Consider the following 27,728-nt stretch of genomic DNA (forward strand, 5'->3'; position numbering starts at 1 on the left):
GGGTCTGGCGATGGCTTGTGTTCAATTATTAAGGACTTTTGGCCTCGTAGAAAAGGATTGGGTCTGGAAGACGGAGTTATTTCAACTCAGGCTTGCTATTTGTGTTCAGTCCCACGTTTGGCAACTGCTACCTTGATTGCTGCTGCCTGACCAGACAACAACCTGAACAACGCGTCGTCATCTAGCAATTCTCAACCTTAACTTCCTCAACTCCATCAACTTCCATTCGCAAAACTCATACTCCCGAAGCCGCCATCTTTGACGAGAAAGAACCAGAGCCAAGAAAAGATTATCAGATTACTCAGTTGCAATGTGTCTCCCTTGCTGGCCCGTCAAGGACATCACTCTTGAGGATGATCCTCCAGCACGACGACGGAGGCTCTTCCAGTACGTATGGGATGCCGAGAAGCGGGAATGGGTGCCTACCATTGGCCATCGTGTAAGTTACAACGTTTTTTCTTCAGCTTTACTGCCATAGCCCAGGCTACTGGCATATGCAGTTTGTGGGGCGACGATCGTGTGTGCCTTGCTTGTGGTTGTTTCGTAGATTTGCTCCAGAAGGCGGCATAGATCAGTGGAATAGGTGTATCCAATAATTCGAACAGGCTTTGATTATCCTCTTATCACCTTGTCGCGTTCAGGGAGTCCAACAAAACCCCAGTGGGCCACCTGCTGTATTTTGATCCCCTTGCTCACCTGCCCTTCATCCCCACACCCTTACCTTACACATCCCACCAATTCGTCGGATCTCGTCCTCTTTTCTTGCCTTTTTTCGATATCAGACGATCTCCAGACGAGACATCATACATTCTTCTACACCAAGTCCATCCCCTACGCCGATATCATCATCTTTCCTTCGCCATGGGTGCCGGATCGCAACCCTCCGAGAAGAAGGGCATGAAGGCCACCGTCGAGAACGAGATCCCGGTCAAACAGCCGGCTCCGAAGCCCCAGGACGGCCAGCCAGCCCGATGGTCGCCGGCCCAGCCGGCCCAGCAGCAGACCGGAGAGGGCGGTAGCTCCGGCCTCCAGCACGCCGGACCCGGCTTCAACCACCAAGTGACCAACACTCCCGAGGGCCTCCGGGTCAACGGCATCAACCCTTCGTTCGGACAGCAGGCTAGTATTCACCAGATTCCAGGCCAGCAGAATTGTATTCACCCTCACTCGAGCCCCACTTTAACAATTCCTGTCTCTTATAATAACCTCCCAGGGCACCACCGTTTCGCCGATCCATCCTTCTCCAACACAACCTTCCTCCCCAACCACAACCTGCATCACAACAACCACTTTGGTGTCGGCGGTCAACCTTTTTTCACCAACACTCATTACTTCTCTTCCTTTGTAAGAAACCCATCATTCAGAATCCCTTCGTTCTTTATCGGCGACATGGCTGAAAACTACAACACTGGTCATATGCCCAACACGGGCCAGCACTTTCAGCCACCTGTTCCTGACACCACCTACGGTCCCATCCCCCACGTCTACCACCCTCGCTCCGACGCTGGCCAGCGCGTTGTAACCATCAGCCCTGGCATGCCTGGTTTTAATCACTCTGCCGCTTGTGCTTGTTCGGTCCAGATGGGAGGTCCCCAGATGGTGCACCAGGTCGCTGGCTGCTCTCATGGCCACTTTGTTCCCGTCCATGCAAGTTATTGCTCACTCTCACGTCACTGCACTTATACCTCCAGTCCCCAAACTCGTCGCACCCCCTCAACTCGTCGCACAAATTTTTTCTCACATGTGCAAATATGTGACCAAACGAGCTGATGTTGTTGGCTTATTCGATTCATCCCACCTCTCCCCATTTCATCCCATATCCATTCGGACCAACTTATCACTTGACCCCCACCTTCATCTCACTAGTTCATCTAATAATTGCAGGTCATCATCACCTCATTGCTGCTGTGACTAACTTCTTGATCATGCTCACTATTTTGAGACGCAACATATGCTAATCTGATACTTGCTTGAACAGGTCGCCCCCGGTGTCTCAACTGCTCCTTTTGCCATCGGCCCTGGCGGCATGGGTCACATGTCTCAGCCCACGGTTGTTGGTATGGGCCACCCGTCCCAGCCTACGATTGTTCAGACAGGTCACGCCGTTCAGCCCATTGGTGGTGCTGCAGGTCAGCCTTTCTTCGCCCAGGGCACACCTGGTCCTTCTGGTCAACCCATTATGGCCCAGCCTGCCATGATGCCTGGAGGCATGCCAGCTGGTGGTCCGGGCATGGCTGTTCCTGTCGGCGGCCAGGGTCCTGTTTTCATAGGTAATGGTGCCCCTGGTTTGATTCCTCCCGGTGCGCTGCCTGATATCATGGGCGTTGGCAAGACTGTCGGCGAGACCCAGGCTGAACAGCTGCAGTCCGCCCATGATCAGGGTGCTCTTGAGCCACAGGATTTCAAGCCCGCAGATGACGATCCTTCGCGCATGTACTTCTGCCGTGAGCTTGACGGCAACTGGATCCTGCGCAACCGCTACACTCTGGACAACATCCCGATCCGCTGGTATGTCACCACCAGTGGCGTCTTCTATGCAGTCCGCCTTGAGGAATAGAGGCCCTGCACTTTGGTGAGTGACCTGACATACATAAGATAACTGCATTTCTGACTCCAGATGAACAGACTCTCCACAATCTCACGGTTTCTGCTCCTGGTTTTACGGTTTCTCGGCATCACATCTTTCGGCGATGTTCACGCTTCATTGCGATATTTTCCTTTCTTTCTTCTGCGTATGGTGAGTGAAGACTGTCATTATGTCTAGACAGAATGATGCTAACAATCACAGATACCCTAAGGAAGGTTTTGATCATTGCCGTGGCCTGAAGGAGAACGCCATCCATCCTTTCATGACAGTCTGTCTTTCGTAAGTGATAATCACTATATGAAGGTTTAATGAAACCATCTAACATGTCAGCATCACAGGATCCTTTCATACGCCTACAAGTCGAACCCCGAAGTTCGACCCACTGGAACGCATGCGAGCATTCGGAGGACGATGGAAAAATGGTTGGAATGGTTATACTTCGGTGGCCCACAAGATGAACACCCCTCTGCGTTGTATTTCATTCGATTTCCTTTCACTGTATTCTGTCTCCTGGCCGGAGTGACAAGGTCGTCAATCACATTAGCAGCGAGTCTCCTCGCTGCTATGTTCCCAACATGGGAGTAGTGATAGCCCTTGGTCTGTTGATGGCCGAGGGTAGACGCACCGTCATACGTCACTCGTCAATCGGCGATACGGACACATCAGAATCTTGCGTTGCGTTTTCTTTCCTTTTTCCTTAGTTGTTACTGCGTTTGTCCCAGCACACGGGCGAGGGGGTTACACTAGCATAGTTTCCTTCTCCCTGGTCGCATAGGACATCAATGCAACCATCACTGTCTGTATCCTTTCTGTGCGAAGTTGAAACTGAATAGTGGGTGGTATTTGAGCAGTGAAAGTTGATATGGGCGTTGTTGAAATGTTCCAAACGTTGGTGACTAACTTCTCCGGCTATAGCGGATATAGCGATAACACTAACGGTGACAATGGACCCCCTTGGTCTCGCCAATGTGGGGTTGCAGCGACCTGCTCTTTATGGAAGCGCCAGCCAATCCCGTCTCCAACACGTGCTGCGTTGCTTATCTTCGAGAGGTTTCTGCTGCCCCAAGCCCCGAGTCGGGAAATTTGCCATTTGAGGTTTGCCATGCTGTTGCCCGGCGGTTTGCGGGGACAAGTCATGATTTCTCACGTCTTACTGGCTGGCAAAGAGTCAGATTTGGTCGGGATACAACCATAGCCCTCAGCTGCAGGAACAGCCTGCATATCCTACTATGGGCATGTTTTCCAAGGATTCTAGGGCGAGGCGGGAATGGCGCTCAGCTGCTGCAGGACAGGAGGGGAAGACACGATCTTTTACTTTAAATATTAAGCTTTCCTGGCAATGCTTGGCCCTCTCCGATCCATCCTGTTCATCCGATCTTTTTTTTTCTCTCTGGCATACCAATTTACATTCGGGCTGCCTACTTCCGTCCGCTCTTCCGTACCGTCCCTTAGCGCACTGAAACGGACGATATGAGGCACTTCGGCAGTCTTTTGTTCTTGGGTTTGGCGGCGGTTGGTGTGCCAAGCTGCCTCGCCTGTGGTGGCTGCTACGGTCCGACCAGCCACGTTGAGCACGTCCGTCACGTCAAGAGGATTCAACCCGGTGCGCCCAATGCGACGTACGGCCCTACTCGAGCTTTGGAATGGGGTCAGGTCAACTTCCTTCACACGGTACGCTCTGAGCAAAATTCCAACGAAGAAAGTCAGAACGGCTAACGATTTGTACAGACGGATACGCACGGGTGGCTGGAGGGCCATCTGAAGGAGGGAAACTATGGCGCCGACTGGGGCGATGTAGTCTCGTTTACAAATCATCTAAAGCAACAGGCCGATAACATGGGCGTGGACTTGCTCTTAGTCGATACCGGTCAGTCAAACTATCCCAAGCCCCAAATCCGATGAACCAGCAAATCTGACTTGAGACAGGTGATCTTCACGATGGAAACGGGTTATCCGACGCCACCACTCCTGACGCCGAGATCTCCATGAAGGTATTTGAGAGGCTCAACTATGATCTCTTGACCATCGGCAACCACGAGCTCTACCTTGCCGAGGTAGCCTATCAGACCTTCGACGGGATAGCCAAGCTATGGTGAGTGACAGCTCCAGCTGAGAGGAATTGCTGCAATCATTAGAATAGAGAGCCGCGTGCTAACGCATCATATAGGGGTGACAAATACTTGACTTCTAATGTCCAGATTTTTAACCCTAGTACCAATGAATTCGAGTATATTGGCAAGCAGTACAAATACTTCACAACGCAGCATGGCCTTCGCATCATGGCCTTTGGCGTTCTCTTCGACTTCACTGGTTAGTTCTTACTTACATCACGACCAGCTGGATCAGGGGACTAAAGCTTGTAGGAAACACAAACGTCACCAAGATCACCAAGGCCAAGGAGATGGTCACCCAGGATTGGTTCAAGCAAGCCGTCAACTCGACGGAGCCGGTCGATATGTTCTTGCTACTCGGGCACAACGCTGTCAGGTCGTCTATGGGCGGCACTTTTGAAGTCATCCATGACGCCATCCGCCAAGCTCACCCGCGCACTCCGATTCAGATCTTCGGCGGACATACCCACATTCGCGACTTTGCAGTTTTGGACGATAGTAGCACTGCTCTCGAGTCAGGTACGTCTTTGTTCTGCCCCGTGAAATGGACAAAATTCGTAACGATGTTGCAGGTCGATACTGTGAGACTCTAGGCTGGGTTTCCATGAGCGGCTTCAGCAAAAGCAACAGTGCCTGGGCCGGTATCTCACCCAACCCCCGAGGTGTCCCAAATCCTACTCGCAAGGCCACTACCAACTCTACCTCCTCATTTTTATACTCGCGGAGATACTTGGATTGGAACCGTGCCACCTTTGAGTTCCACGCAGTAGGCAAGCAAGACGATAAGAAGTTTGACAACAGCAGCGGTCTTGCCACCACCGCCGAAATCACCAAATACCGCACCCAGCTGAATTTGGCCGAGGTGTATGGCTGCACCCCCAAGGACTATTGCATGTCGTGCGCACCGTTCGATAGCCCCGATAACATCTTCCCCTTGCTGTCGCAAGCAATGGCCGAAGTCGTCGTCAACGAGACGAGGAAGGATATCCCGCGCTATGTCATCTCCAACACTGGTGGGATCCGGTTCGATATGCACAAGGGCCCCTTCACCTACGACGATTTCTTCATCGTGTCGCCGTTCCGCGACGCCTTGCTCTACGTCCCCGAAGTGCACTGCAGCAAAGCGGCCACTCTCCTCGACAAGCTGAACAAGGCCGGCGCCAGCCAGAAGCGCAACATCGGGTCCATGCGCGTCGAGCGCGACATCTGCGTCGACCCCATCGTCGCGCCTCTCATGAGCAGAGACGAGGATGAGTCGAGCAGCCATGAACGCGCCTTTGGCGCTGTCACCAGGCGCCAGGTGGTCGACCTGGTGCCCGGATACACCACGTCGGACGACTTTGGGACCGACGGCGATGATACGGCGCACAGCCGAATCCCCAGCTACAGCATCCCCGACTACTTCCAGGGGGCGGCCGGCTTTGGCGCAGAAGGCTGCACCGATACCGCCGATGTGGTTTTTGTCGACTTGTGAGTAACAATCCATTCTTTTCGTACCTACTTCGTATGATGGTACTGCGTAGCACGCAGAGGTACCTTGGGTACAACCTAAGGGGAGCATTGATGGAGGGGTTGGTTCATATCTTCAAACTGAGCTTATCTCTATCAGCCAGCCAGCTGGGTGCTTTGGTCCAGTTGGTTGGTTAGAGAAAATGCCCAAGGCTCGTGTTCCGGGAGTGTTTTTCGTACGGTTCGATCCTGACGCAGGGCGGCCGGAGCTTTTTTGTTGTTTGGATTTTTTATTCTCACTGTCCTTTCCTGCTTGTTTTCCTTTCATGATCCAAATAACATGGGTTATCTTGCACGTTATCTTTCTTTTCCCTTCTTTTTCTTTCCCTCGAATCGAGTCACACGATGCTAACGGTAATTGCAGCATCGAGAACGACGTGTTGGCCATCCTTGGCTCGGACTACAGCAGCGGCGATGTCACCTACTACATCAGCTCCAACTACACGACGCAGGACTATTTGCCGCAGTTCGTCAAGCAGTCGGATAACTTCCAGGCTGGGTTGGCCAACTGCACCATTGCATAGTTGTTTAGGTAAGTACATGAGGGTTCAAGATAGATGGCAATCTATGATGTTTATGTATAAACCATAATCGAAACGAAATGTTTCAAGAACACCCTTCCATCTCGGAATTTGCACGTTCCTCCCAATTTGGGGAATTGGCATGCTCTATTGGATGTCTTTACTTAGCGCTTCCCGCTGATAGGTGCATTATCTTCAACTCTTTCCTGTTCCGTACTATTCGGTCTTGGCTCCGTTCCCAAGCAGGATGGCACATGGCCAAGATATCTTGTGTCTCCTACATTGGGTAGCCGCCCCAGTTTCCCCAAGGGCGCCAAGTTGCTATACCTGTACGAGGTGACCTGAGCCCCATTGGGTTTTCCACCACTTGGGATGGACTCTTCTATTCTGTCTCCGTCTGCTCGTCTGCCTCCAAATACGCTATGGAGGCAGACACAACTGCCGCCGACTGATATACTCCTTCGAGCACGGAGGCTGGCTGCTGTCTGGTCTGGGCGATATTTCCTAGTAAAAAGGAAGCATGTGTTATCTATAAAGATGTCCAGCTCCGCGAAGATCCCTACCTGAAGTGATTTTGTCTCGCATCAGCACCTGCAGCACTGGCTTTGACCCGGTATTCTTCTGTTCACCACCTAACGTTGAGCGCTCGACCTAAGCGTACACTCCCTTGAACATCATGAAGGCAATCATAGCCCTCGGTTTCCTCGCGGCCGCGGCCAATGCCCACTGTACGTAATCAATCAGAACCCCATCCCCTCCTAGCATAGATAGAGTCAGAGAGATGACTACTAATGCCGTGAGTGGAAACAAAAAAGGGGTGGCGCCATCGAAATGACGGAATGAGCGGCTGTTTGGCATGGCTTGGCCTCAGGGTTACTTTAACTAACGTTGAACCCCTTTTCGTATAAGACACCTTCCCCGGCCTCATCTACAACGGCAAGACCGAGGCCGACTGGTCCTTTGTGCGCGAGACAACCAACAAGTACTCCCACGGCCCCGTGGAGAACGTCAACGACGCCCAGCTGCGCTGCTACACGGCGGGCTCCGGGTCGCAGGGGGCCGGCACCAAGGCCGTCAAGGCGGGCGACACGGTCGGGTTCCGCGTCGACAGCGACATCGGCCACCCGGGCCCCTTGCAGTTCTATATGGCGAAAGCCCCCTCGGGCGCCACGGCCGAGTCCTTCGACGGCTCGGGCAACGTCTGGTTCAAGATCTACCAGGACGGGCCCAGCTTCGCCGGCGGGCAGATCACTTGGCCCTCGGCCGGCAAGAAGGAGGTCAGCGTCCAGATCCCCAGGTGTCTGCCTGATGGGTATTACCTGCTGCGGGCGGAGCATATTGCGCTGCACAGCGCCGGGTCGGTGGGGGGTGCACAGGTACGTTCATTCACGAGAAGGGGGTGGATCTTTGCTGACATGGGGAATTATTGGTGTAGTTCTACATCGGATGTGCCCAGCTTCACGTCACGGGCGGTACCGGCACGGTGACCCCCTCGGGCGTCGCCTTCCCCGGCGCATACAAGGCTACTGATCGTAAGTTCTCTCTTCGCTACTTCCTTTTGATGTATCGCGGGTGACCATGTACTGACACTCTGTTGTGCTTGCCTGTTCTCTAGCCGGTATTCTCTTCCAGTTATACTATCCGGTTCCTACCAGCTACACCAACCCCGGACCTCGTCTCATGACCTGCTAGAATACAGGTAGGTACATCACCCCCCTTGGCCAGGGTGCGTTGAGAGCCACGGAGGAACGTTTGTTTATGCGACGAGAAACGTGTATGTTCCAGGCAGAATATGGTGCATATTGTGGTCGTTTAGCATGCTTTTCTCCTGACAGAACGGGCTGTGATCTGGGGTTTCGGACGGCTCGGCCTTGGGATGCATGCCGTCGCCTTGCATTACAGCGAGTGTTCAGGGAAGGAGCTGCATCATGTACATAGTTAGGCTCTTCCGTTAATCAACTGTGTTGATGCAAGCTGATCGCTATTGCTACTTCTTTGCGCCGTAAGTAAACATGCGCTCAGACTTTTGCGCGGTTCGCGGTGTAGAAAGAGACATGAGTGCGATTGAGCCCAGGATTTTGCTTTGGAGGTAGGAAGTAGGCAATAAGGGACCTGTTTCCAACGAAGCACTTTCTCCTTCCTCTCTAGCTGGCACAGTCGACCCTAGGACCTGCCCAGACTACCGAGAGCAGCGCAGGCAGTATTAGTAAACTATGGTACTTTCCCATCGCTGTCTATGAGATTCTGCAAACAATACAGGACTTGTTTCCGAAAGGGCACTTTCCAGTCTCGATCCCTTCTAGCTGACACGTCGACCCTTGGGTCCTGCTCAAACCATCGAGAGCAGCGCAGGCGGTATTAGTAAACCACGACGATTTCCCATCGCCATCTATGAGAATTTGTAGGCAAGAGAAGGCTCAACAGAAAAAACAAGGCACTTTCTCTTGGGCTTCCTCCCCAAGCAGAGCCAACAGACGGCTCTCCTCGAGCTATAAAGCCCGTTCCTCTGATCGATCCAGATTGCCATCTTCCATCTTCCATTCTCCATTCTCCATCCTCCGTACTTCATACACCATCTTCCATATTCCATCTTCTGGAGCATTGCGCTCAGCATCATCACGATGCTCCTCTCTTCCTTGTATCCACGTAGGCGGGGTTGCAGATGGGTACCTATGTCAAAGTAGAAGATAAATCGAGGAAGTCAATTGATGGGAATACATGTTTTGATTTGTCTCGGCTTCGTCATTAATTCATACCTTTCTTCGTGATCTCAGACGTTCAACACATTTCGTGTGCTATTCTGTTGCAAGACGACGACGCTTCTGCAAACCGTAGGTTATGTGCTTGTCATCACTGATCAAATTTACCGTGGTAACTTTGCTTTGATGTGTAAAAATCGATAGGCCGCGCTCCAGACTTTGCATGCAATTTGCAATTATCTGTGGTAACTCTGACTGCGTTGTTGGCAAGAAACAAGTCGTAAAGATGAAGGGGTGGAAGGGCAATTTATATGTGCAAGCAAGGCATGTGCTTCTTCATGGTGGGGGCCAACTACCAGGTACGTTTAGATGCTGGGCGTTTATTGGCCTTTAGGGAACCGTGGTAGGCAGCCAGTCCTATTTCCAGGTCTGCATTACGTATATACATAGCCATGGTCTTCAGTTAATCAAGTGTTATCCATGCAAGCCTATCACTGTTGCTCATTCTTGCTCATTCTCAGATCCAACGTCATAAACTTTGCAGACAGTTGTGTTTCCGACACCTCTTCTTTCTAGTCCCTCGCCTAATAGGTAGTTACATCGTCCTTCAAGTAAAACTGCAAAACGCGTATAAATCGCCGTCCCAGCTCCCCCTCTCCCTCCCCCCTTCCTCGCCAAGCCCCAACCCGCCCTCCGCATCACCCCCTCCATCTCCACCTCCCAAGTGAGGCGGCCTTGCCGATACGCACGCTCCCTCTCCTCGCTCCCCTCATCGCCGTTCTTCAGGTGCTCCAGCCTCACGGTCCGCAGGCGCGGAAAATCAGCCCGGAGCCGCGGCTCGAGCACCGGAAACGCCTCCGCCACCTGCCTGGTCCAGCCCGCCTCTGTGTGCTTCTCGGACACCCACCCCGAGTCGGCATGCGAACAACTCCATACGGCGCTCGCGATCTCGTCGTCGGTCTCGCCGCCCGGGATGCGCTTCAGGGCGTCCTTGGATATCACGCGCGCGACCTCACGGAATTCGAGCTCGGTCAGGCTGGCGCAGCAGCCCTCTTCCGCGAGGAGAGCGACGGGGCTGGGATCCAAGGCGTAACTCCAGTGCCAGGAGTGGATGCCGCCGTAGTACTTCATGCGGTCGTCGTCCGCGACTGGGCCGGCAGGCGTAGGGAAGTGGAAGTAGTCCCAGCCGACGGCGACGCGGCGGATCAGGCCGGCGTTCCGGGGGCCGATGGCCTCGAGGAGGCCCTTGATGCTGTTGGGCGAGCGGCAGATGTACAGGGTGTTCTCTCCGTACAGGATGCCGACGGCCTCTGCGTAGACGCGCCTGCTCATGCGCATGATGGATACGGCCAGGGGTATTGTGCTCCAAAGAGGAGGTACGCTTTCGGACTCGGGCACACTTTGGGGCTCCAGCTCACTCTCGGAGTCGAGCTCACTTTCAGAATCGAGATCACTTTCGGGGTCAAACTCCGGAAACTCCGGCGGCCACAGGAAAAACTCCGAGCCCCGAGGACTCAGCAATTCTCGATACTATAGGAAAGGGGATTCAACCTGTCGAAAATGGTACTTACGATCATGTTTCTAACTTCAGGGGGGAACCTGAACCATCCCGATACCTCCTCTCTAGTCTCGTCCATGGCAAATATGTATAAGTTTCACGAAAGGAGAAGTCAAGGCATGTGTACTTCATAGGCAGTACATTAACAGGAACAGCAACTTGTGTAATCGCATTGCGAATCGACGAAAATTGCTGAGAAACATCATGGGGCTTAAGCTCGTCAAAAGCCATGTTACGCAGTTTCCACAAAACGACTGGTTTGCGTTTGGTAGGAACCAAGTATTTGTCCAAGTTAATCTGTTATGTGTCATGTAGCTTCCTAAGATTCTGCTCAGTGAAGCACTAAATAAATGTTTCAATTCTTATTGACAAAGGACCCCCAATTTATACCCCTCCACGAACCGAGACGGGGCTCCCCCCTGACCGTACCTTCCAGTCCTCGTGACCGGAGCCCCTTTCCCAGGGCGCGATAGCATATCTCTCCACGTCGACCGTCGCCGACGACACCGAATTTCGGCGCGTGGTATATACCGCGGTGGTCGGGGTGATGGGCATGGGCGTCCCCATGGAGATCTCGTCGCGACGGTGGATCACCAAGCCCTTGATCCCAGAGAACCTGGTCGAGGCGCGCTTGGGGGTCGCCGCCCCGAATCGCCTGTCCCGGCCCCGGGACCTACGAGACCCGGTGCCAGAAGTGCCGCCGAGGACCCGCTTGAACAGGGGCCGCAGCGTGGCAATGGAGGATGCCGCGAGACCCATGGCAAGCTCGGTGGTGCTCCAAGTAGTGAAGTCGACAAACACGTACAGGAAGTCGCTGTCATGGGTGAGTTGCCAGACATAGGGGATGCGAACAATGGTGGCTGCCGATGCGCTATTGTCGCGAAACAAACAAAATGGTTAGCATATGCCTCTACTCAAGCCCAGACCTGGAGATGCTGGGACTTACATGATGCCAAGCGCGAGGATTCCAGCGATGGAGGCTTTGGTCCGTCTGTTCAACTCGAGGCTCCATACCAGAGCGATGGGAAGCAATCCCAATATCCAATCGGCTAGACAGTTAATACCGGCAGCTGCGTAGGTTGTCCCCGTGATGATTTCCTCGCTCAGACACGTGCCTCCGGTAGGATCGCTCAGCTTCTCCCAAAAGTGCTGCACCGGTACGCACTGGAAGGCCGCCAGGAAGGTGTATATCGTGTTCCAGACGACGACCACGGCTAGAGTGGTGTAGATGACTGCTTTGTGCCAACGCTTGGAGCAGATGCGTAGGAGCAGAATCGAAACCGTAATCTTGACCAAGATGGATGTCACGACGTAGAGCCATTCACCCAGCCAACGAAACTGGTTTAACTTGGTCAGTTCGAATTTCTTGGGCATAGAGATTCGTTGGGTGGACAGGACGCACCTTCAAAGCACTCGGCAACCACTCGACCGGAACATTTTCCAGATGCCTGCCGGCGCCATATTGGATAGATAAGAAGACACAGCTCCCGTAGCCTCCGAAGAAAATCTGGATTGGTCAGTTAGTTAGTCGACAAGGCCAGGCTTATTATATAGGTGGGAGGGCGCACCAGGCTGACGACGGCCAGATAATCCTCCCAGGAGAATATCTTCAACATGCAAAGGCGGACATAGCAGCGAAGAGCCACGCTGACCGTGGCAATGGTCAGACCGAATATCGTGGAGGCATACAATTCAGCACTTCGGTCGTCGGGCGCCATGATAGCTTCGACTTGCTAGCGTGTAAGTGATGCTGGGCTTCGGGGAGCCATAGGACGGACTCGAGGGGGAAACCTTTTCCTTTCTACTTGGATGCGGAAGGCAATGTGCCCGAAGGCGAAGGCCAGGGTTGTCGAGAGGCAGGCGAGGTCGAGTCACATAAGGTCCACAGGGCTCCAGCACGGCAAGCAAGGCGGAGGGGATATGACGGGAGGGTTCGTTTGTGATATACATTGGTAGCCCACCAGGAAAAGAGGAGAAGGGAGCATCATCTGGGGTAGATCCGGTCCATCCAGAAGCATCACCCAGGTCACCATACCATGCAAGTGGCTTATCACGCACATGGGTTGAGTAAATAACGCGGCCGCTCATTAGCTTCGGTTCTTCTTCCCAACATGCTTCAATATCTTGGGTCAACCACGCCATCACCATCTCTTCCTGGACCGACTCGGCCAATTGGCGTCGAGGCATCAGCTCTAGCAGAGACGGGCCTGCGCCAAGCTCAGGTTGACAAGGGCGCCACCCGAATCTCTGTGGGCTAACAAGCAGATTGGGCTTCTCCGGGCATCACGAAGCCAGAGAAAGCGAAGGTGCCACAGCTTGGGGACAAAAAAGAAGCGAACTGTAAACCCGCACGGCTGGGTAGTAGGTAAGTAGTAGCAGGGAATCCAGACAGTGCAGAGTCGTAGTATCCACAGGAGAAATCCGATCGCATATTCACGTAAGGTTGCAGAGCTATCAGTGGTTGACAACGTTGACAAGTTGACAGTCGAGGCAGGGAATGGCATGTAAGTTGACAGGAGTATCGCATGTGGTTGGCTCCCTAGCCCTGGCGCTGCCGACAGGGATCAAGGAAGATGGGCCTCCGGCCAGCCTGTCCAGCGGCTGAGGGAACAAGTCAGAATGGAGAGTCCACGTCTCAAAGGACCGTTGGGGGTGATGCCGCGAAAGAAGCGAACAAATCAACAAGCGAGAGGGATCCCATCTGGGGTACGGGTCTCTTCAGGGCTTTTTGATAGGGCCTAAATGGGAAAACCGGGGGCAGAGATCTTGGGCCCGGCGGGGTTCGGTGGCTTTGCTTCAATTTTTGGGTGCTTGCTTGGAGTGGGGTCGTCGACGCATTTGGCCTGTCCCTTGGGTGTCGCTTCTGTTCCTGGCATCGAAATCCGATCTTGCATACGCACTCTATCACGCACTCTATCCTGTAGACCAAAGACATGCCTGTCGTGTTGATAACCCTGGCAGTCTCACCCAGCCCGCCCCTCTAGTGCATAAAGACTGCTGACTGGCTGCTGAGGAAGATCCCTGATATTGGTTCGCCCCTATGGATACGGAAGCTGACCTGCTCTGTCCTATCATGCTAGATGGCTCTAGACTCCGTCCCGCACTTCTTGCCAAGTCGCCGCTGCAAGAGCAGTGGATTCGCTGGACCTTTTCTCACTTCATGTCGGTTTTGACATATCGTATTTCCTTTTCCTAGTTGACAGCTCGGCAGATAATTTGTTTTTCTGTCCACTGACAGGTCGTATCTCCTTATTCGGTGCTGTCAGGCGGTATGAGAGATGATATCTTATACGGAATGCAGACAAATGCCACCTGTACCGGGCAACCTCAACGTGGATGACGAACAATAGCCCAGTTGTTTCCCGTTAAAACACGCACGGTTATTTGCTTATTCATGTACCCTGAGCGACGGCAGCCAAGGAAGAAAATTTCCTCAAACTTTCTGCCGCCCACGTTGCAACTGCTGCAACGTCGGGTCGGTCATATGTCGGGAGAGATATTCTACAGGGGAGGTCCCGTTTTAGCCAACGCGGCTCCCGAGGGGAGTTCGGGTCCTGCTTGCTGGATGCCGTGAAGCCCCGGCGGGAAAGTCCGCCTTTTTCGATGCCTTGGGGTCCATGCCACGCCCGGCCAGATGGCGATCATAGTGTGGCTGCCATGTACCCATAATGGCATTCATGGCAGCATCTCGAAATAGAGTTCCAGATGTTCCACGATGAAGTCACCCTTATCGTGACGAAGCCAAGGAAGCTCACACATACATACTCTGTTTAACCAGGTGCTTGCTGACAGCTATCTCACATAGCGCTCCCTCTGATGACATCTGTAGTGTTGCTTGGTACCCGTGGCGGAGTTTTGCCGTCCACGCCATGACGTTCTCGCACAGAGGAGCTGTATAGTTCCGCTGACTCGTACACTGTAGCTTGTGTCTCAAACCTACATAATCGGCGCCGCAAGGGCTCAACAAGACCTCAACAGTGCCGATGCTGCCCCATAACGAATACAACCTCGCGTGATCAACTTCAAACCCAATTACGTGTGTAACGGGGTTCTTCCCAATCCCGAGGCCATGGGAAATCCTCAGGAGGAGTTTTCCAACTGTCGCCCATCAGGGCCGGACAGATCAAAAGCTGGGCCGGGGTTAGTCTAAGCACGCATTGTATAACACGATCGGCGATCTCACCTCCGGGTATCAGGGCGGCTGCCAACATGACCTGAGTGATGGCCACCAGGTCCTCCGGCGTCGACTCCTCGACATGGTCCTCCCAAAACTCGACGAGCGTATCGGCACTGGCCACCAGATCATCGGCATCCTTGGCATAGCATTTGATGCCCAGGCAGGCCCCCAGCTCGCGGAACGCCAGTCGCCTGCCGGCGCTTTTGTGCAGTATAGAATACGGCCCGTTTCTCTGCTCGACGAAAACCCTCCGAGCGATGCCGTGCCCGTGCGCGCCCAGTTCTCGCAGCAGATCGTCGTCGCCCCGCCGGCTGTGGAACTGGGCTACCCAGAGGCTCATGCCCAGGTCCAGCATGTCGGTCGACGACTTGAGAGGCCGGGACCGCGTCATCATGTTCCAGTACTGCTCGATCTCCGCCTGGAGCGGCTGCTCGTCTTTCTGCCCGAACCAGCGGGCCACGCTATCCAGGCGCTCGAAGACCGCATACCCCGTCACATCATCCAGATGGCCCTTGGAGCGGGAAAGAGGACGGCCCATGTCACAAGATATCTTCCAGACCATAGACAGCTCTCCAATGCCGCCGTTCTTGTGCACCACGAATCGCGGGTGGATGGCCTTTGCCAGCTGGATGGCGAGATCGTTGTACCGGACGTCTTCGGAGGCTACTGCCAGGCAGCTCAGGGCGAACATCCAGAGGGTCAGGTAGTGATGATACTGCCCGTCGCCGTCGGGACCGGCCTCGTCGACCTTGCCGATGCGGAGACCTCCCTTCAGCGGCTCCGCGTCCGAGGCGCCCGGCAGCTGCGAAGACCCATCCCGCGTCCTTCCTAGTGTGTCGTGAACGGCCTGCACCAGCCGCGCGGCCGCCTCCAGGTACCGCTCCTCGCCCGTCGCATGTCGCAGGGACACAAAGTTGACGACCCCGAACGCGTCCGTCCACAAGTATCGACCTCGATGGCCAGCGTTCCCGGACTGAGGCGGGACAGTCCAGTTTGCGATATCGTCGAAGTTACCGTAGACCTTCTCCATGGCGGCTTTGAAGCGTCGCAGCCGTGCAGCTTGAGACGCCATGGTTTTCGAGCAAGCCTACATTTCCTTTTGTGTGAACTGGATGCTTCGAAATGTCAATTAAGTGGTAAGTGTTCGGCTTGTTGTTGGTGCAAGTAGATAAATGCATGGCACATGATCGATGGCTATTTGGAGTATCTTTGGCCAAGCGGGCGGGGCAGGCAACTTACAGCTCCAACCGTTCGACACCATTCGACATTGTGACATCAGCAGGGTTGCACTTCAAACACTTTTATGGTAGGCTAATATGGTGGCTCTTTCTAACATGCTTGGTATCACGGCTGATCCGATAACCATCCTCAAGCTGATATATTTGCAATTAAGATTAGTAGAATAAGAGAGGACAAATAAATACGCCTTACGAGTAAACTATGTATCCTCCTCTTCAGGGCTCAGCATCCGCCATGTCCTGCTTGTATCGCTCGACGCACCGCGCCTTGCTCTCCTGGAAGTCTACGTGCGGCTCGGGGTAGCCCAGCTTCGCGAACTCCTCCTTGCTCAGCCGGTGGAAGGGGTCGAACACGGCCTTGCCCTCGACCCCGCGCAGCTCAGGCACCCAGCGCCGGATGAAGTCGCCCTGGGGGTCGCACTTCTCGGCCTGGGCGACGGGGTTGAAGACGGTGTAGCTGGGCTCCCAGCCCTGCGTGTTGTTGCAGAGGTCCCAGTCGACTAGGCGCTCGGCGAAGTAGCGCTCGCCCCGGCGGTAGTCGATCAGCAGGTTGGTGCGCAGGTAGCTCGATGTGTTCATGCGCAGCCGGTTGTGCATGTAGGCCTCGCTGTTGAGCTGCCGCATGCCCGCGTCGACAAAGGGCACGCCCGTCGTGCCCTCGCACCACTTCTGCCACCCGGCCACGTCGTCCTCCCACTCGATGAAGTCGTACTTGAGGTTCTGCGGCAGGTTCAGGCTGTTGTGCGGCGTCACCGCCATCATGTGCCGGTAGAACTCGCGGAACACGAGCTCGCGCACCCACGCCGCCAGCCCGGCGTCGCTGCCCGATTGCGAGAAATCGGCGCTGCCGTCGTTCAGCTGCTTCCGCCCTGCGTCCAGGACCTCCCGCACCGAGATCATGCCGGACGAGAAGTAGGCCGATAGCCGGCTGGAGTTGTCGGCCGCGGGGGTCGAGCGGTTGCTCGCGTACGTGCTGATCTTCTTGTCGAAGAACTCACCCAGGCGCTTCATGCCCGCGGCGTGGCCGGCGGGCCACAGCTTCTGGATGCGCTTTCGCTCTTCGTCGGATGCGTAGTGTCTGGACTCGGGCGGCTCGGGCAGTGACTGGCCGAAGAGATCCTTGTGTTTCGACAACTTGACCGATTTGTCGTTCGCCTGGGGCGCGGGCAACGTATCGATGAGCGAAGGGTCGTCCGCGACCTCGGCCAGCCAGGCTTTGTGGTAGGGCGTGAAGACTTTCATCGGGCCTCCCGCGCCAGTCGTCAACGCTCGCGGCAGGATCACCGTCTGGTCATGGTGCAGGACGAACTGCGTATCTACGTCCTCCTTGGCCTCCTCCAGCCTATCGAACAAGTCCAGGTCTCGCCGCAGCTCGTCAACCTCGAGTTCGATGTTGGCGTAAAGGTGTGAGACGTCATGTTTCTTGAGAGTCTCCAAGATCGTCGGCCCCTTATCCTTCCTCTCCTCTGCCACCAGCGGCAGGAACGGTATGTTCAGCTCCTCCATCTGCCCCTGCAAGACGCGCAGGCCCTCGAGCATGAAGTTCGTCCGCGCCGTGCTGGCCCCGTGCCACTCAATGTCCTGCGGCGAGAACAGGAAGCACGTCAGCAGCGCGCCGCTGCCTTCTTTGGCCTTGAGCGACGCCGCGTGCAGAGCGCGGTTGTCTTCGGCGCGCAGGTCCTTACTCCTGAACCAGTGAAGGACATTACGCGGCTTGGTGGCTGACGCGTCCACCCTCTTCTCCATGCGCTCCAGGAGCTCGTCCCAGGGGTTGTCTGGCCCGTCAATCTCCTTGGCCCGTTTGGTGGAAGGGTGCTTGAGCACATTCTCTTGAGAAACCGACCGCTCGTGTTTGGCCATCCTGTACTGCTGTTTTATATGGAATACAGGTAGTGTTTTGGATACTTTTCGAAAAATAGAAAACATACGAAGGGTGTTAACATGAAAGCTCGAGTATGTTCCAGCTCTTTCGCGCAGTGTGAGAATTAATATTAGAAGACAACCATTAAGAAGCTTGATCAGTGTAACGAAAGAAATATATATAGTCTGGAACATATGTGCACTGCATCGTGAGAAGCGGGAGCCTCCTACGTCATGGATATTTCAGGGGGGAAGCCCGAATAAGAAAAGATGAGATAGCGCCGGAAAGGGCTCCCCACAACTAAGAAGTGTATTGCTCGATCTTCTAATGCCCGCCAAGCCTCAGTTGTTGATCTCTGCTGTTATACTCCCGGTATTTCAGGCTGCAGAAGTCATAGTATTTATTGTGCCGGGCTGCTGTTGGGTGTAGTATTTGGTTGGAGTGGGCATAATAATCTATGATGCTGGCTCTTCATACTAAATGGCCAATGCCACTTGCCTGGACAGTGCCTTCGTCGAAAATTAAGCTTATCCCGGATCGCACCAATTGTCTAACAGCATTTCCTCGTCTATCTCATCTACATCTGGATCGATGCATTACATGTACGCAGGCACCTCGGAAGGAGCTCCGTCAGTCGCACATAGTCACTCGAGCATGGAAACAGTCATCTATGTATACAGTCCAATTAAATTCTTGAGAAGCTATTTACATTGCCGATTCTCCAGGGGAGTCAAGAACGCCTGTGGCTTTGCCTTTTTCAAACCAGATCCACCAACGCCCGTTGTCTCAAAGCTCTCGTAATTCGTAAAGCCGCGTCGCCATAGACCAATCCATCTCTCGCTTAATCATAGATGTCTTCATCCATATCCTCCGGTGCAACGTCCTCAATCGCATCGTCCTCGTCAATGAGCATGTCGTCGTCATCACTAAGGTCGCTGTCTGTGTGGTTGGGCAGGACCTGCAATTTGTTGCCATCCAAGACGACTCTTGCCGTCTCACCGTCTTTGATGCTACCACGCAAGATGAGGACTGCCATGCGGTTCAGGACTTCCTTCTCGATAAGTCTGGCTAGCGGCCTGGCACCGTATGCTGGTGAGTATCCCGCATTGCCAAGGTAATCCTTGGCTTCCTCCGTGACACTGATGAAGACGTTTCTATTGTTGTCCGCCAGCCGTTTCTGGATCTCACCGATGCGAAGGTCGACAATCTTGCGGATCTCCTTGCGTGTAAGACGGTTGAAGATCACGATAGAGCTGATACGGTTCAGGAACTCGGGCAGGAAGTAGCCCTGTAGTGCGTTCATCACGAGTTGTCGCGTCGTCCCATCAATCTTTCCATCCTTGCCAGTCGGACGGGCCAGATACTCAGCGCCCAAGTTCGACGTCATGACCACGATGCAGTTTTTGGCATCGATCACACGTCCCTGTCCGTCGGTGATGCGACCGTCGTCCATCAGCTGCAGAAGAACCGTAAGGACCTCCTTGGCAGCCTTCTCCACCTCATCAAAGAGCAGGATAGAGAACGGCTTGCGTCGCAGAGCCTCTGTAAGCTGGCCGCCAGAGTCATGTCCGACATAACCAGGGGGGGCACCGATCATTCTACTTAGCGCGTGCCGCTCCTGGTACTCGGACATGTCGAATCTAATCATGGCCTTCGGGTCATCAAACAAGAATTCGGCAAGTGCCTTGGTCAAAAGCGTCTTACCCGTACCAGACGGACCACAGAACAGGAAGCTGGGAGGCTGGTTGGGGTTGCTCAGTCCGGACCGTTGCAGGCGGATGGCATTGGAGACGGAAGTGACTGCTTCCTTCTGACCGCAAACAATATGGCCAAGGTTCTTCTCCATCTTGATGAGCTTCTCCTTCTCTGATGTCTTGAGACGAGTAACAGGGATACCCGACCATCGCGCGACGATCTCGTTAATCTGGTCCGGACCAACAACATCCGTGATCATGGAACTGCCGGGTTCGGTGTCGTTGTTGAGAGCGGCATCAGCGGCCGCCTTTTCCTTCTCCAGCTTCTTGATGACGGACTCTTGTTCAGGAATGGCGTAGTACTGAAGATCGGCAGCTCGAGCATGGTCGCCCACTCTGGCAGCATCTTCAGCCTTGACCTTGAGCTGGTCCAGCTTGACCTTGGCTTCCTGAATATCTTTGCCTCGTCGTCTTTCACTTTCGTACTTCTCTCTGAGAGGTCGAAGCTCCTCTTCGACATTCTCAGCATCCTGCTTGGCCTGAGCCAGTCGTGTCTTGGATGCCTCATCCTTTTCACGGCCCAAGGCGTGAATCTCAATCTTAAGCTGGCGTAGCTTACGCTCTAACGAATCAATGATTTCAGGCTGAGATTCACGCGCAACTCTGACCGCGGCAGCAGCCTCATCCACCAAGTCGACAGCGGAATCGGGCAGGCGGCGAGATGTGAGGTAGCGTGCCGCCAGGTTGGCTGATGCCACAATAGCGCTATCGGCAATGGTGACACCGTGATGGACTTCGTACTTCTCCTTCAAACCTCGTAGGATGGAAATAGTCTCAGGAATAGAGGGTTCCTTAACGATAACTTGTTGGAATCGTCGCTCGAAAGCAGCATCCTTCTCGATGTACTTCCGGTACTCTGCAAGGGTGGTGGCACCAATACAGTGCAGTTGGCCGCGAGCCAACATGGGTTTCAGCAAGTTTGCTGCATCCATGCCGCCCTCGCCCGAAGCGCCAGCACCCATGAGCAAATGAATCTCGTCAACAAAGAGGACAATCATCTCCTTGGACTCCGTAATCTCCTTCAGGACGCCCTTCATTCTCTCCTCAAATTCTCCCCTGTACTTGCTGCCCGCAACGAGAGCGCCAACGTCGAGCGACAAGAGCTTACAGGCGGCAAGGTTGTCGGGCACATCGGCATTGACTATTCGCTGGGCCAGGCCCTCCACGACAGTAGTCTTACCGACACCAGGTTCGCCGATCAGGACGGGGTTGTTCTTGGTTCGCCTGGACAGAATCCGAACAACACGTCGGATCTCTTCTTCTCGACCAATGACTGGGTCGACTTTGCCTTCCCTTGCCATGGCGGTCATGTCGATGGTGAACTTAGCAAGGTTCTCGTTCTCCTCCTCGGTATCGGCGGTCTTTGAGTCCACCCGCTTCGTGCCTCTTATTTGCTGAATCGCATCCTGAATCAGCTTGGGCTTTGGCACGCTAGACTCCTTCAAAGCGGTCGATATTGAGGTATCCTCCGACAAAGCACTGATTAAGTGGTCGACTGCGACATAGGTGTCTTTTTGTGTCTTTTGTAGGTCTTGGGCTTTGCGCAGGACGCTGTGGAAGGTAGGTGCCATCGAGACATTCTCCGGCGGAGGGTCTTGACTGGGCAGGCGGACCAGCATCTTCTTCAAAGCTCGGTCGAACTGCTGAGGGTCGCCATGAGCTCTCTCGATAACTTGTCGGAATAAGCTGTTGTTTTGGCCGGGCGCTGGGTTCTGCTGATCCTTGGACAGGTCCGGCGGCGGGTCCAGTAGCGAGACTGCGAGGTGGACTGGGAGCAGCTGGGAGTGAGCATACTGCTCGGCCAGTGACATGGCATCCTCCAGGGCCTTCTTGCCCCGGTCCGTAAATTCCATACGGGACGTCATGACTGAAGATGTGTTTGTGGTTGTGTGACAATTGTGTGGTTGTGTCAGAAGTTGAATCAGGTATAATGCGTATAGTGGTAGGACGCAGTAGGGTAGAAGTGTGTTGTTTGTGCCTTGCGTTTGCAGGTGTGGGTTACTTCGATACCACTTTCTTCAATGATATAGCTGTAGGCTCGTTTTGAGCAGTTGTCTGGTCAAAAGTATTATGTATGGTAAAATGCAGAGAGAGAATTGCAACAAACAGACGATCTGGGCATGGATTTATTCAACTACAGCAGTGGAGCTTGGAAGCGAGAAGAGAAGGAGGGAAATTCATGCGACCAGGCCTGATTTCAAGGTTTGTGACGATTCCAGTAGTTGGTGGTCTGACTGAGAGCCTGCCTGCAGCTTCCTGGAGTCGGGCGAAGACTCCCGCTATAACTGGATGTTACTGGTCGTTACGATGATGCAACCTCTCTTCTGGGCTGGTCTAGCACCTGCAAGCTCACTCTAGAAGCTACGGGAATAGTTGGCACGCATTGGCGGGGGCTGCGACCCAATTCGAAACTCAGCCCAACTGCATGCCCCGGGCATCTCCGTACAGGTTACTCTTCAGCCTCAATCAGGTATCGCAGGATATCTATTGCTTGGATTTTTCAGGTGCAACGTCGCATTGCTCCCAGCCTCATCTCTTGCTTGCATCTTGCTTCAACACCTGCCCTGCCATGATGGCTCCCACAGTTGAACCCTCTTGTGACGCAATGATTATGTCCCGCAGCTGTCAATCAAGCTTGGGGCGTGTGGTGGGGTTGCCAGTCGTCTCCGGCCGGTCGGAAGATCGCTGAACCATACTTACCGTACTTTCAGCCAGATGCAGGTAGATAACGATAAGAGATCGGCCGCTGTCCTCCAGCTCTGCCACCCTAGCAATTGGCGATTGGCTCGTCTTCCATGCACGTGATCAGAAACTTTTCCCTAGCTTCGCATTTGCATCCCGCCCGAACGCCGTGTGCAAAGAGAGAGAGCGAGAGAGCTCCGACGGTGGTTTCTGAAAGCAGACGACGTACGACGACAAAGCTTGGCACCACCACCCACGTCAAGTCCAGCAGTCATGAATATCAATCCGCTGCGGTCGATAACGGAGCAGCTCGGCCGGCTGTCGGTCAGCATTTCCCGGGCGGCCAGCGCTCGGCAAGCGTCTACGTCCGCGGTGACGGCAACGACGACGACGAAACCGCGGAAGGAGGTGGTCCCCACGAAGTTCGAGCCGGGCCATGGCGAGAAGATCTGGATCTTCACCAATTTCATTAACGGCTTGACCGTCTACTCCCACAATCCTGTGCTCAAGGTACGAATTGACGATTGAGGGGCGACAATGAGGATGCGAAAATCACCCAATTGCAAACAGCTAATTCGCGTTCTTTCCCAATTGATAGCCCAACCGAGCGTTACGGCAAATTCCCTTCAATGGCAAGAAGCTCAAGCCTTCCAAGATACGGAAAGACTACTGGAGGCCCATGGCCATGATCCAGTTCCCCGAGGGGCAGGGCCACATCGGACGCAGCGTCTACCACATCATGCGCGAGCTCCGGATGCGGCACGACCTGGGCTGGGAGGACAACATGATCCACGACAAGGAGAGCGGCCGGACACTGACCCGGCACGAGCGCGGCCAGAAGCTCAACGGCATGCAGAAGCCGAACGCGATCGCTGACGTCGCGGCCGTCCTGAGCGGGCTGGGCAAGGGCAACAAGATGTGGCAGCCCGCCAAGGAGGGGATCGAGACCGTCGCGGAGGTGTCCCGGACGGACGAGAAGACCGGTGAGGTGGCAAGCCTGCTCAAGACGCAGGTCTGGTGGGTGGACCCGTTGGATAAGAACTACGCGCAGACGTGGAGTCCGAATGTGTCTCACTACGCCTTCAAGGAGGGATCTTTCCAGCCTGTCGAGTCTTTGATCGAGCAGGATGCGGCTAGCCCGGAGGCGGAGATTATTCAGGAAAAGCCTGCACAGGTTGTCGTCTAAAAAAAAAGCCAGCAAGACTTAAAGGTGTGTTTGCGCAGCAGTTGTAAAACAGAAAGAAACATCAGTCATTCTTCGCATATAGAGCGAAGTGTATCTCATCCCACGTCCTTGCTAGGAAGGACTACCAAGAGGCTCTTGTACTTATAATGTACATACAGATTTGTACCATACGCCGTTTGATGCATATAAAAACCCAATATTTCCGCCAGAATCAACAAATTTAGAACTTCATCGCAAACTGCTTCAGGTATTCGTAGTGAGGGATGTTCTCGTTCACACTCTCCCGAATGATCTTCATGCCCTCCTCGCCATACTTCTCGCGCCACTCGTCATTCTCTGACTCTTCCGTCATAGTTTTCTGCGAGATACAATTAGAAAAGTTGCTACTTATGTGACTGGGTGGCCCTGGATGAAAGAAGAGGGGAAAATGCTTACGTGGGCCTTTGTTCGCGGCGCCAGGGATGTGCTGTGAATGGCGTCGTTGTGGAAGCCGAACCACTTCTCAAAGGCGTCCTTGACGTGCTGCTGGTCCTCCGGGCTGTCCCAGACGAGCATCTCGGGGCTGTAGTCGATGCCGGTCTCCTTGCAGAAAGCCTCGACGACCTCGTAGGGGTGGTCGAGCAGGTCATCGGCGTCGAGCATGGTGATCTTGACGCCGCTGTCCTTGTGTCCGTTGGCGCCGTTGGTGCCGTTGGTCTCGTTCTCCCGGCCGGCCAGTTGGGGGCCGACGATGCCCTGCGACTTGAGGTAGTCGAACAGCTTCACCAGCTCGACGTAGCCGGCCTCGCTGGGCAGGAAGTTCTTGAAGCCGGTGGCCTCGTCCAGAGGCGGGATGGTGCAGCGGTAGTACGAGGGGATGCCGCGGCGGGGGTGGCGGATCAGGAAGGTCCAATGGTACTGCTTCAGGATCTCCAGGGGTATCACCGAGGGGTTTTCCGGCTCGGAGTGGCCGTTGGTGGTAGCACCGTTGGTGTGACTGCTACCATTTGTAGCAGCGCCGTTTGTGGCGGCACCGTTGGTCTTGCTGTGAGCGGCAATCGAAGGGGCGATGCTGGCTTGGCCTCCGTTCGGTGGCATCAGGTAGTAGGCCATGTCCTTGATGAAGACACGCTTGCCCTGTTGAAACAGATGAGTAAGGCCATCCGTGCAACTACGTGGAAGTGCGAATGGCTTCGGGGGTGCATAAGAGCAAATCATGCCACAGGTGGGAAACCATCATGACTGTTTGATATTGCTGGGATAAAGTGGGTAACCGTGACGATAATCACCCAACGTAGACCTTTGAGCAACAGATCATGGCGGCGATATGTAGTTTGGCATGTCCAAATCGCCGCCATAGGGTTGGTTGGCTGACTTTTCAAATATCGAAGATGTCATGCAGGCAGAGTACGCTGAGTGAAAGGTCTCGGTGTATGTCGGGAGACCAATATTCCTGGGAGGAAGGGTTGGGATCGCGCTTGCAATCAGGATAAGGGGGCAGTGGTAGGTAGATGCAAGAAATCACCATCCCGAACCTCAGGTGGGAGAAGGAAGAGGCAGGCGGGAAATAAGGGAGTGGCGAACCTCGCTGCCGTCCCGTTCAAGTCGGTCCAGAACATCCTGGTATGTGGTCTTGGAGAAGCCGCTGGTTTCTCTGGCCTTCTCGTCTTGGTCGTATCTCTCACCCAGCCTCTCGGGGCCATAGTAGAAGCTGTCACCAAACGGCTCGTGGGCACACACTAGGCTGTCCCTCCGAGTCATAAAGACCTTTTTCACGAAAATATAATCAGCTTAAGCCCGTGACAACAGGCAGGGGATGGGATAAGATACATACCCGCTCAAAGGCCGTAGAGCACGCACGTGGGTGCGTAAGCACGAAGATGGGCTTGTTATTAGACATGTTGCTGATGGCGGTCTGGACAGAGCTCAGTTGGGTGGAAGTACAGATGGAAAGGAAGTAGTAAAGGATTGGAAATCTAGATTCAACTCAGTCCGGGACCAGGAGGATGGGAAAGCAGTTTTATTTATGGGATTCCGCCAAGTTGGATCATGTTGTTGTCTAGACTGGTTTGACCGGATGGCTCTCATCAAACCTAAGCGAGTGCCCCCAAACGTAACAAGAATACATGTAAGTAGTCCTTCCTAATTCGAAAAGCCGCATACATCCAGTAATGCAGAGAAGGGGCGAGCATTCACCTACCAAGCAAAAAGTTGTACCTGCCTAGTTGTCAGATTCTGCGCGTTGTTCATGTTTGAAGAGTCTTCGGTCCATGTACCTAACTTAGTCCGCTTACAGGGATGGGCTTAGGGGAATAGAGAAGTGCAGTATCCTGACCCATATCTCTCCCCCGCCCGGTCTAATAGCCACTCCAAGTAGTCAACCTTCGCGAGCCACTTTTACGCCCAATTGTACCTCGTTGCAATGCGGATAGCGAACGACTCCACGTCATGAGTACGTGTTGGGGAGGGTGTGAAAGAGCAGATTGGATAGCATATAGTCAGGGATAGTGAGGAGAGAGGTTGCCGGAATACCGCGAAGATACTGGGACTTTGACTGGGGCTTGGCGCGGCGTTTGGGGGGAGCCAGGAGCCCCCCAAATTCTGTCTTGTGTTGCCCGAACTTGTTATCTTATTGGCATATACTGCGGGACATTGGGGGGTGGGTACAAGATGCAAGATGGATGCTGAGCAAGAACAGCAATGGCTTATGTGAAACCAAAACTTAATGCTTGCTTATGGCTTTGCTATCGCGGTTCATCCAGCTCAGCTAGCATGAATATTGTAAGTATCAAAATGCGAGCTGGAGGTGGTAAATTGACGCAAATGTACAAACCGGATACATCTCGACTGGCAAAGTAGGGCCTGAGTCTGAATGGCTCACAGTTAGTTCACGCCCCCGCTCCCTTTTGATCAGATCTGGAATTATCGATGCGACGCCGCTTTGAGGGTTGAAGAGCTTCTAGAGGTTCTATTCGCTGGTGCAACCGCAGTATTTGAAGAACGAGTATTCCTGACCCCACGTCAAGAGCTTCTACAGCTTCTATTGGCTGCCACCGTGGCGGGGTCCCGGCCTGCAGAGAACCTCTCAACAAGTAATGGGATCCAATTGCATGACATCACTGCAAAACGCGCCCGTCTACTGACAAGCTCATCTCAGCACAATAAAACGAACGACGCAAACAAAACGTCCATGATCCCACCGGCCCCATGTGAACGAACGGGTTGCTGAAATAGCAACACCGACATCCGCCCGGTACATATGTGCGAGTGAGGCGACTGGGGCAAAATCTCATCTGACTTTTTTTCGGTTTGCCCTCTTGGCTTGGAAACTTGAATCGTATGTCAGCCCGTTCGCCCGCTACCGGAACCCCATAAGTACAAGGTCTTGGGTTGCACCTAAATATATCGCTCAACGCGGGCAAACTTTTGGCGCTTGACACAAGGTTGTCCTCCGACCTTGGTCTACGGTACCAAGGTACTACCACAGTAGTTTCTCCATTCGGTAAGGCAGGGAGGTACATGTGCATAGTCTTGCGTAAGACTGTTCTGTTCAAATGCGTCTCAACGGTTGCTAGACCAGCGAAGATATCTGAACAAATGTTCTGCATTAGGTGTCGATATGGGAGATCCTCCCACACATTTCAATTACAAAGGGATGCCGGGGATTGGCTCAGATGCTAGCCAAGTCTAACCGTGTGGAGCCAGTGCTGTCAACGGGAAGAAAAGCATGTTGCATGAACATGTCTTACAGGAACAGCACGTTGGGATAGAGATCGAACCTCTGGGCTGGGTCACGGGGAAGCGCACCCGAAGCACTAAGGGAAGAGATGCGCGGGAGCAACTCGAGTATACCATGTCTATTGTAG

At 53.9% G+C, this 27,728-nt stretch overlaps 11 protein-coding genes across 11 annotated transcripts; 5 read left to right on the top strand and 6 right to left on the bottom strand.

The window, feature by feature from the left end:
* Nucleotides 1-310: 310 nt before the first annotated feature.
* On the top strand, nt 311-570 carry PG985_015655 (uncharacterized protein; the record flags this gene model as incomplete). Its single annotated transcript, XM_066835421.1, has 2 exons — nt 311-439; nt 484-570. 2 exons carry the CDS (start codon nt 311-313, stop codon nt 568-570), a joined length of 216 nt encoding a protein of 71 aa, XP_066676624.1.
* A 291-nt stretch (nt 571-861) lies between these two features.
* Nucleotides 862-2,557, top strand: PG985_015656 (uncharacterized protein; the record flags this gene model as incomplete). The annotated part of the gene is made up of 2 exons (XM_066835422.1): nt 862-1,518; nt 1,979-2,557. The coding sequence occupies 2 exons, from the start codon at nt 862-864 to the stop codon at nt 2,555-2,557; spliced, it is 1,236 nt and encodes a 411-aa protein (XP_066676625.1).
* Nucleotides 2,558-4,057: 1,500 nt separating this feature from the next.
* Nucleotides 4,058-6,731, top strand: PG985_015657 (uncharacterized protein; the record flags this gene model as incomplete). The annotated part of the gene is made up of 7 exons (XM_066835423.1): nt 4,058-4,258; nt 4,316-4,454; nt 4,514-4,679; nt 4,755-4,897; nt 4,951-5,217; nt 5,271-6,168; nt 6,572-6,731. The coding sequence occupies 7 exons, from the start codon at nt 4,058-4,060 to the stop codon at nt 6,729-6,731; spliced, it is 1,974 nt and encodes a 657-aa protein (XP_066676626.1).
* A 673-nt stretch (nt 6,732-7,404) lies between these two features.
* PG985_015658 (uncharacterized protein) lies at nt 7,405-8,420 on the top strand (the record flags this gene model as incomplete). The annotated part of the gene is made up of 4 exons (XM_066835424.1): nt 7,405-7,456; nt 7,638-8,104; nt 8,164-8,260; nt 8,344-8,420. 4 exons carry the CDS (start codon nt 7,405-7,407, stop codon nt 8,418-8,420), a joined length of 693 nt encoding a protein of 230 aa, XP_066676627.1.
* Nucleotides 8,421-10,011: 1,591 nt separating this feature from the next.
* On the bottom strand, nt 10,012-11,064 carry PG985_015659 (uncharacterized protein; the record flags this gene model as incomplete). The annotated part of the gene is made up of 3 exons (XM_066835425.1): nt 10,012-10,044; nt 10,130-10,957; nt 10,999-11,064. The coding sequence occupies 3 exons, from the start codon at nt 11,062-11,064 to the stop codon at nt 10,012-10,014; spliced, it is 927 nt and encodes a 308-aa protein (XP_066676628.1).
* Nucleotides 11,065-11,369: 305 nt separating this feature from the next.
* On the bottom strand, nt 11,370-12,703 carry PG985_015660 (uncharacterized protein; the record flags this gene model as incomplete). Its single annotated transcript, XM_066835426.1, has 4 exons — nt 11,370-11,856; nt 11,932-12,323; nt 12,388-12,492; nt 12,554-12,703. 4 exons carry the CDS (start codon nt 12,701-12,703, stop codon nt 11,370-11,372), a joined length of 1,134 nt encoding a protein of 377 aa, XP_066676629.1.
* Nucleotides 12,704-15,065: 2,362 nt separating this feature from the next.
* PG985_015661 (uncharacterized protein) lies at nt 15,066-16,234 on the bottom strand (the record flags this gene model as incomplete). Its single annotated transcript, XM_066835427.1, has 2 exons — nt 15,066-15,115; nt 15,169-16,234. 2 exons carry the CDS (start codon nt 16,232-16,234, stop codon nt 15,066-15,068), a joined length of 1,116 nt encoding a protein of 371 aa, XP_066676630.1.
* A 382-nt stretch (nt 16,235-16,616) lies between these two features.
* Nucleotides 16,617-18,260, bottom strand: PG985_015662 (uncharacterized protein; the record flags this gene model as incomplete). The annotated part of the gene is made up of 1 exon (XM_066835428.1): nt 16,617-18,260. One exon carries the CDS (start codon nt 18,258-18,260, stop codon nt 16,617-16,619), a length of 1,644 nt encoding a protein of 547 aa, XP_066676631.1.
* Nucleotides 18,261-19,102: 842 nt separating this feature from the next.
* On the bottom strand, nt 19,103-21,880 carry PG985_015663 (hsp98-like protein; the record flags this gene model as incomplete). Its single annotated transcript, XM_066835429.1, has 1 exon — nt 19,103-21,880. One exon carries the CDS (start codon nt 21,878-21,880, stop codon nt 19,103-19,105), a length of 2,778 nt encoding a protein of 925 aa, XP_066676632.1.
* Nucleotides 21,881-22,970: 1,090 nt separating this feature from the next.
* Nucleotides 22,971-23,883, top strand: PG985_015664 (mitochondrial 54S ribosomal protein mL67; the record flags this gene model as incomplete). Its single annotated transcript, XM_066835430.1, has 2 exons — nt 22,971-23,207; nt 23,296-23,883. The coding sequence occupies 2 exons, from the start codon at nt 22,971-22,973 to the stop codon at nt 23,881-23,883; spliced, it is 825 nt and encodes a 274-aa protein (XP_066676633.1).
* A 220-nt stretch (nt 23,884-24,103) lies between these two features.
* On the bottom strand, nt 24,104-25,762 carry PG985_015665 (uncharacterized protein; the record flags this gene model as incomplete). The annotated part of the gene is made up of 4 exons (XM_066835431.1): nt 24,104-24,241; nt 24,319-24,999; nt 25,447-25,629; nt 25,697-25,762. 4 exons carry the CDS (start codon nt 25,760-25,762, stop codon nt 24,104-24,106), a joined length of 1,068 nt encoding a protein of 355 aa, XP_066676634.1.
* Nucleotides 25,763-27,728: the final 1,966 nt, after the last annotated feature.

This window comes from Apiospora marii (assembly GCF_038362585.1).
Source record: "Apiospora marii strain CBS 49790 chromosome Unknown utg000013l_segment0_segment0, whole genome shotgun sequence".
In the NCBI taxonomy this organism is placed as follows: Eukaryota; Fungi; Ascomycota; class Sordariomycetes; order Amphisphaeriales; family Apiosporaceae; genus Apiospora; species Apiospora marii.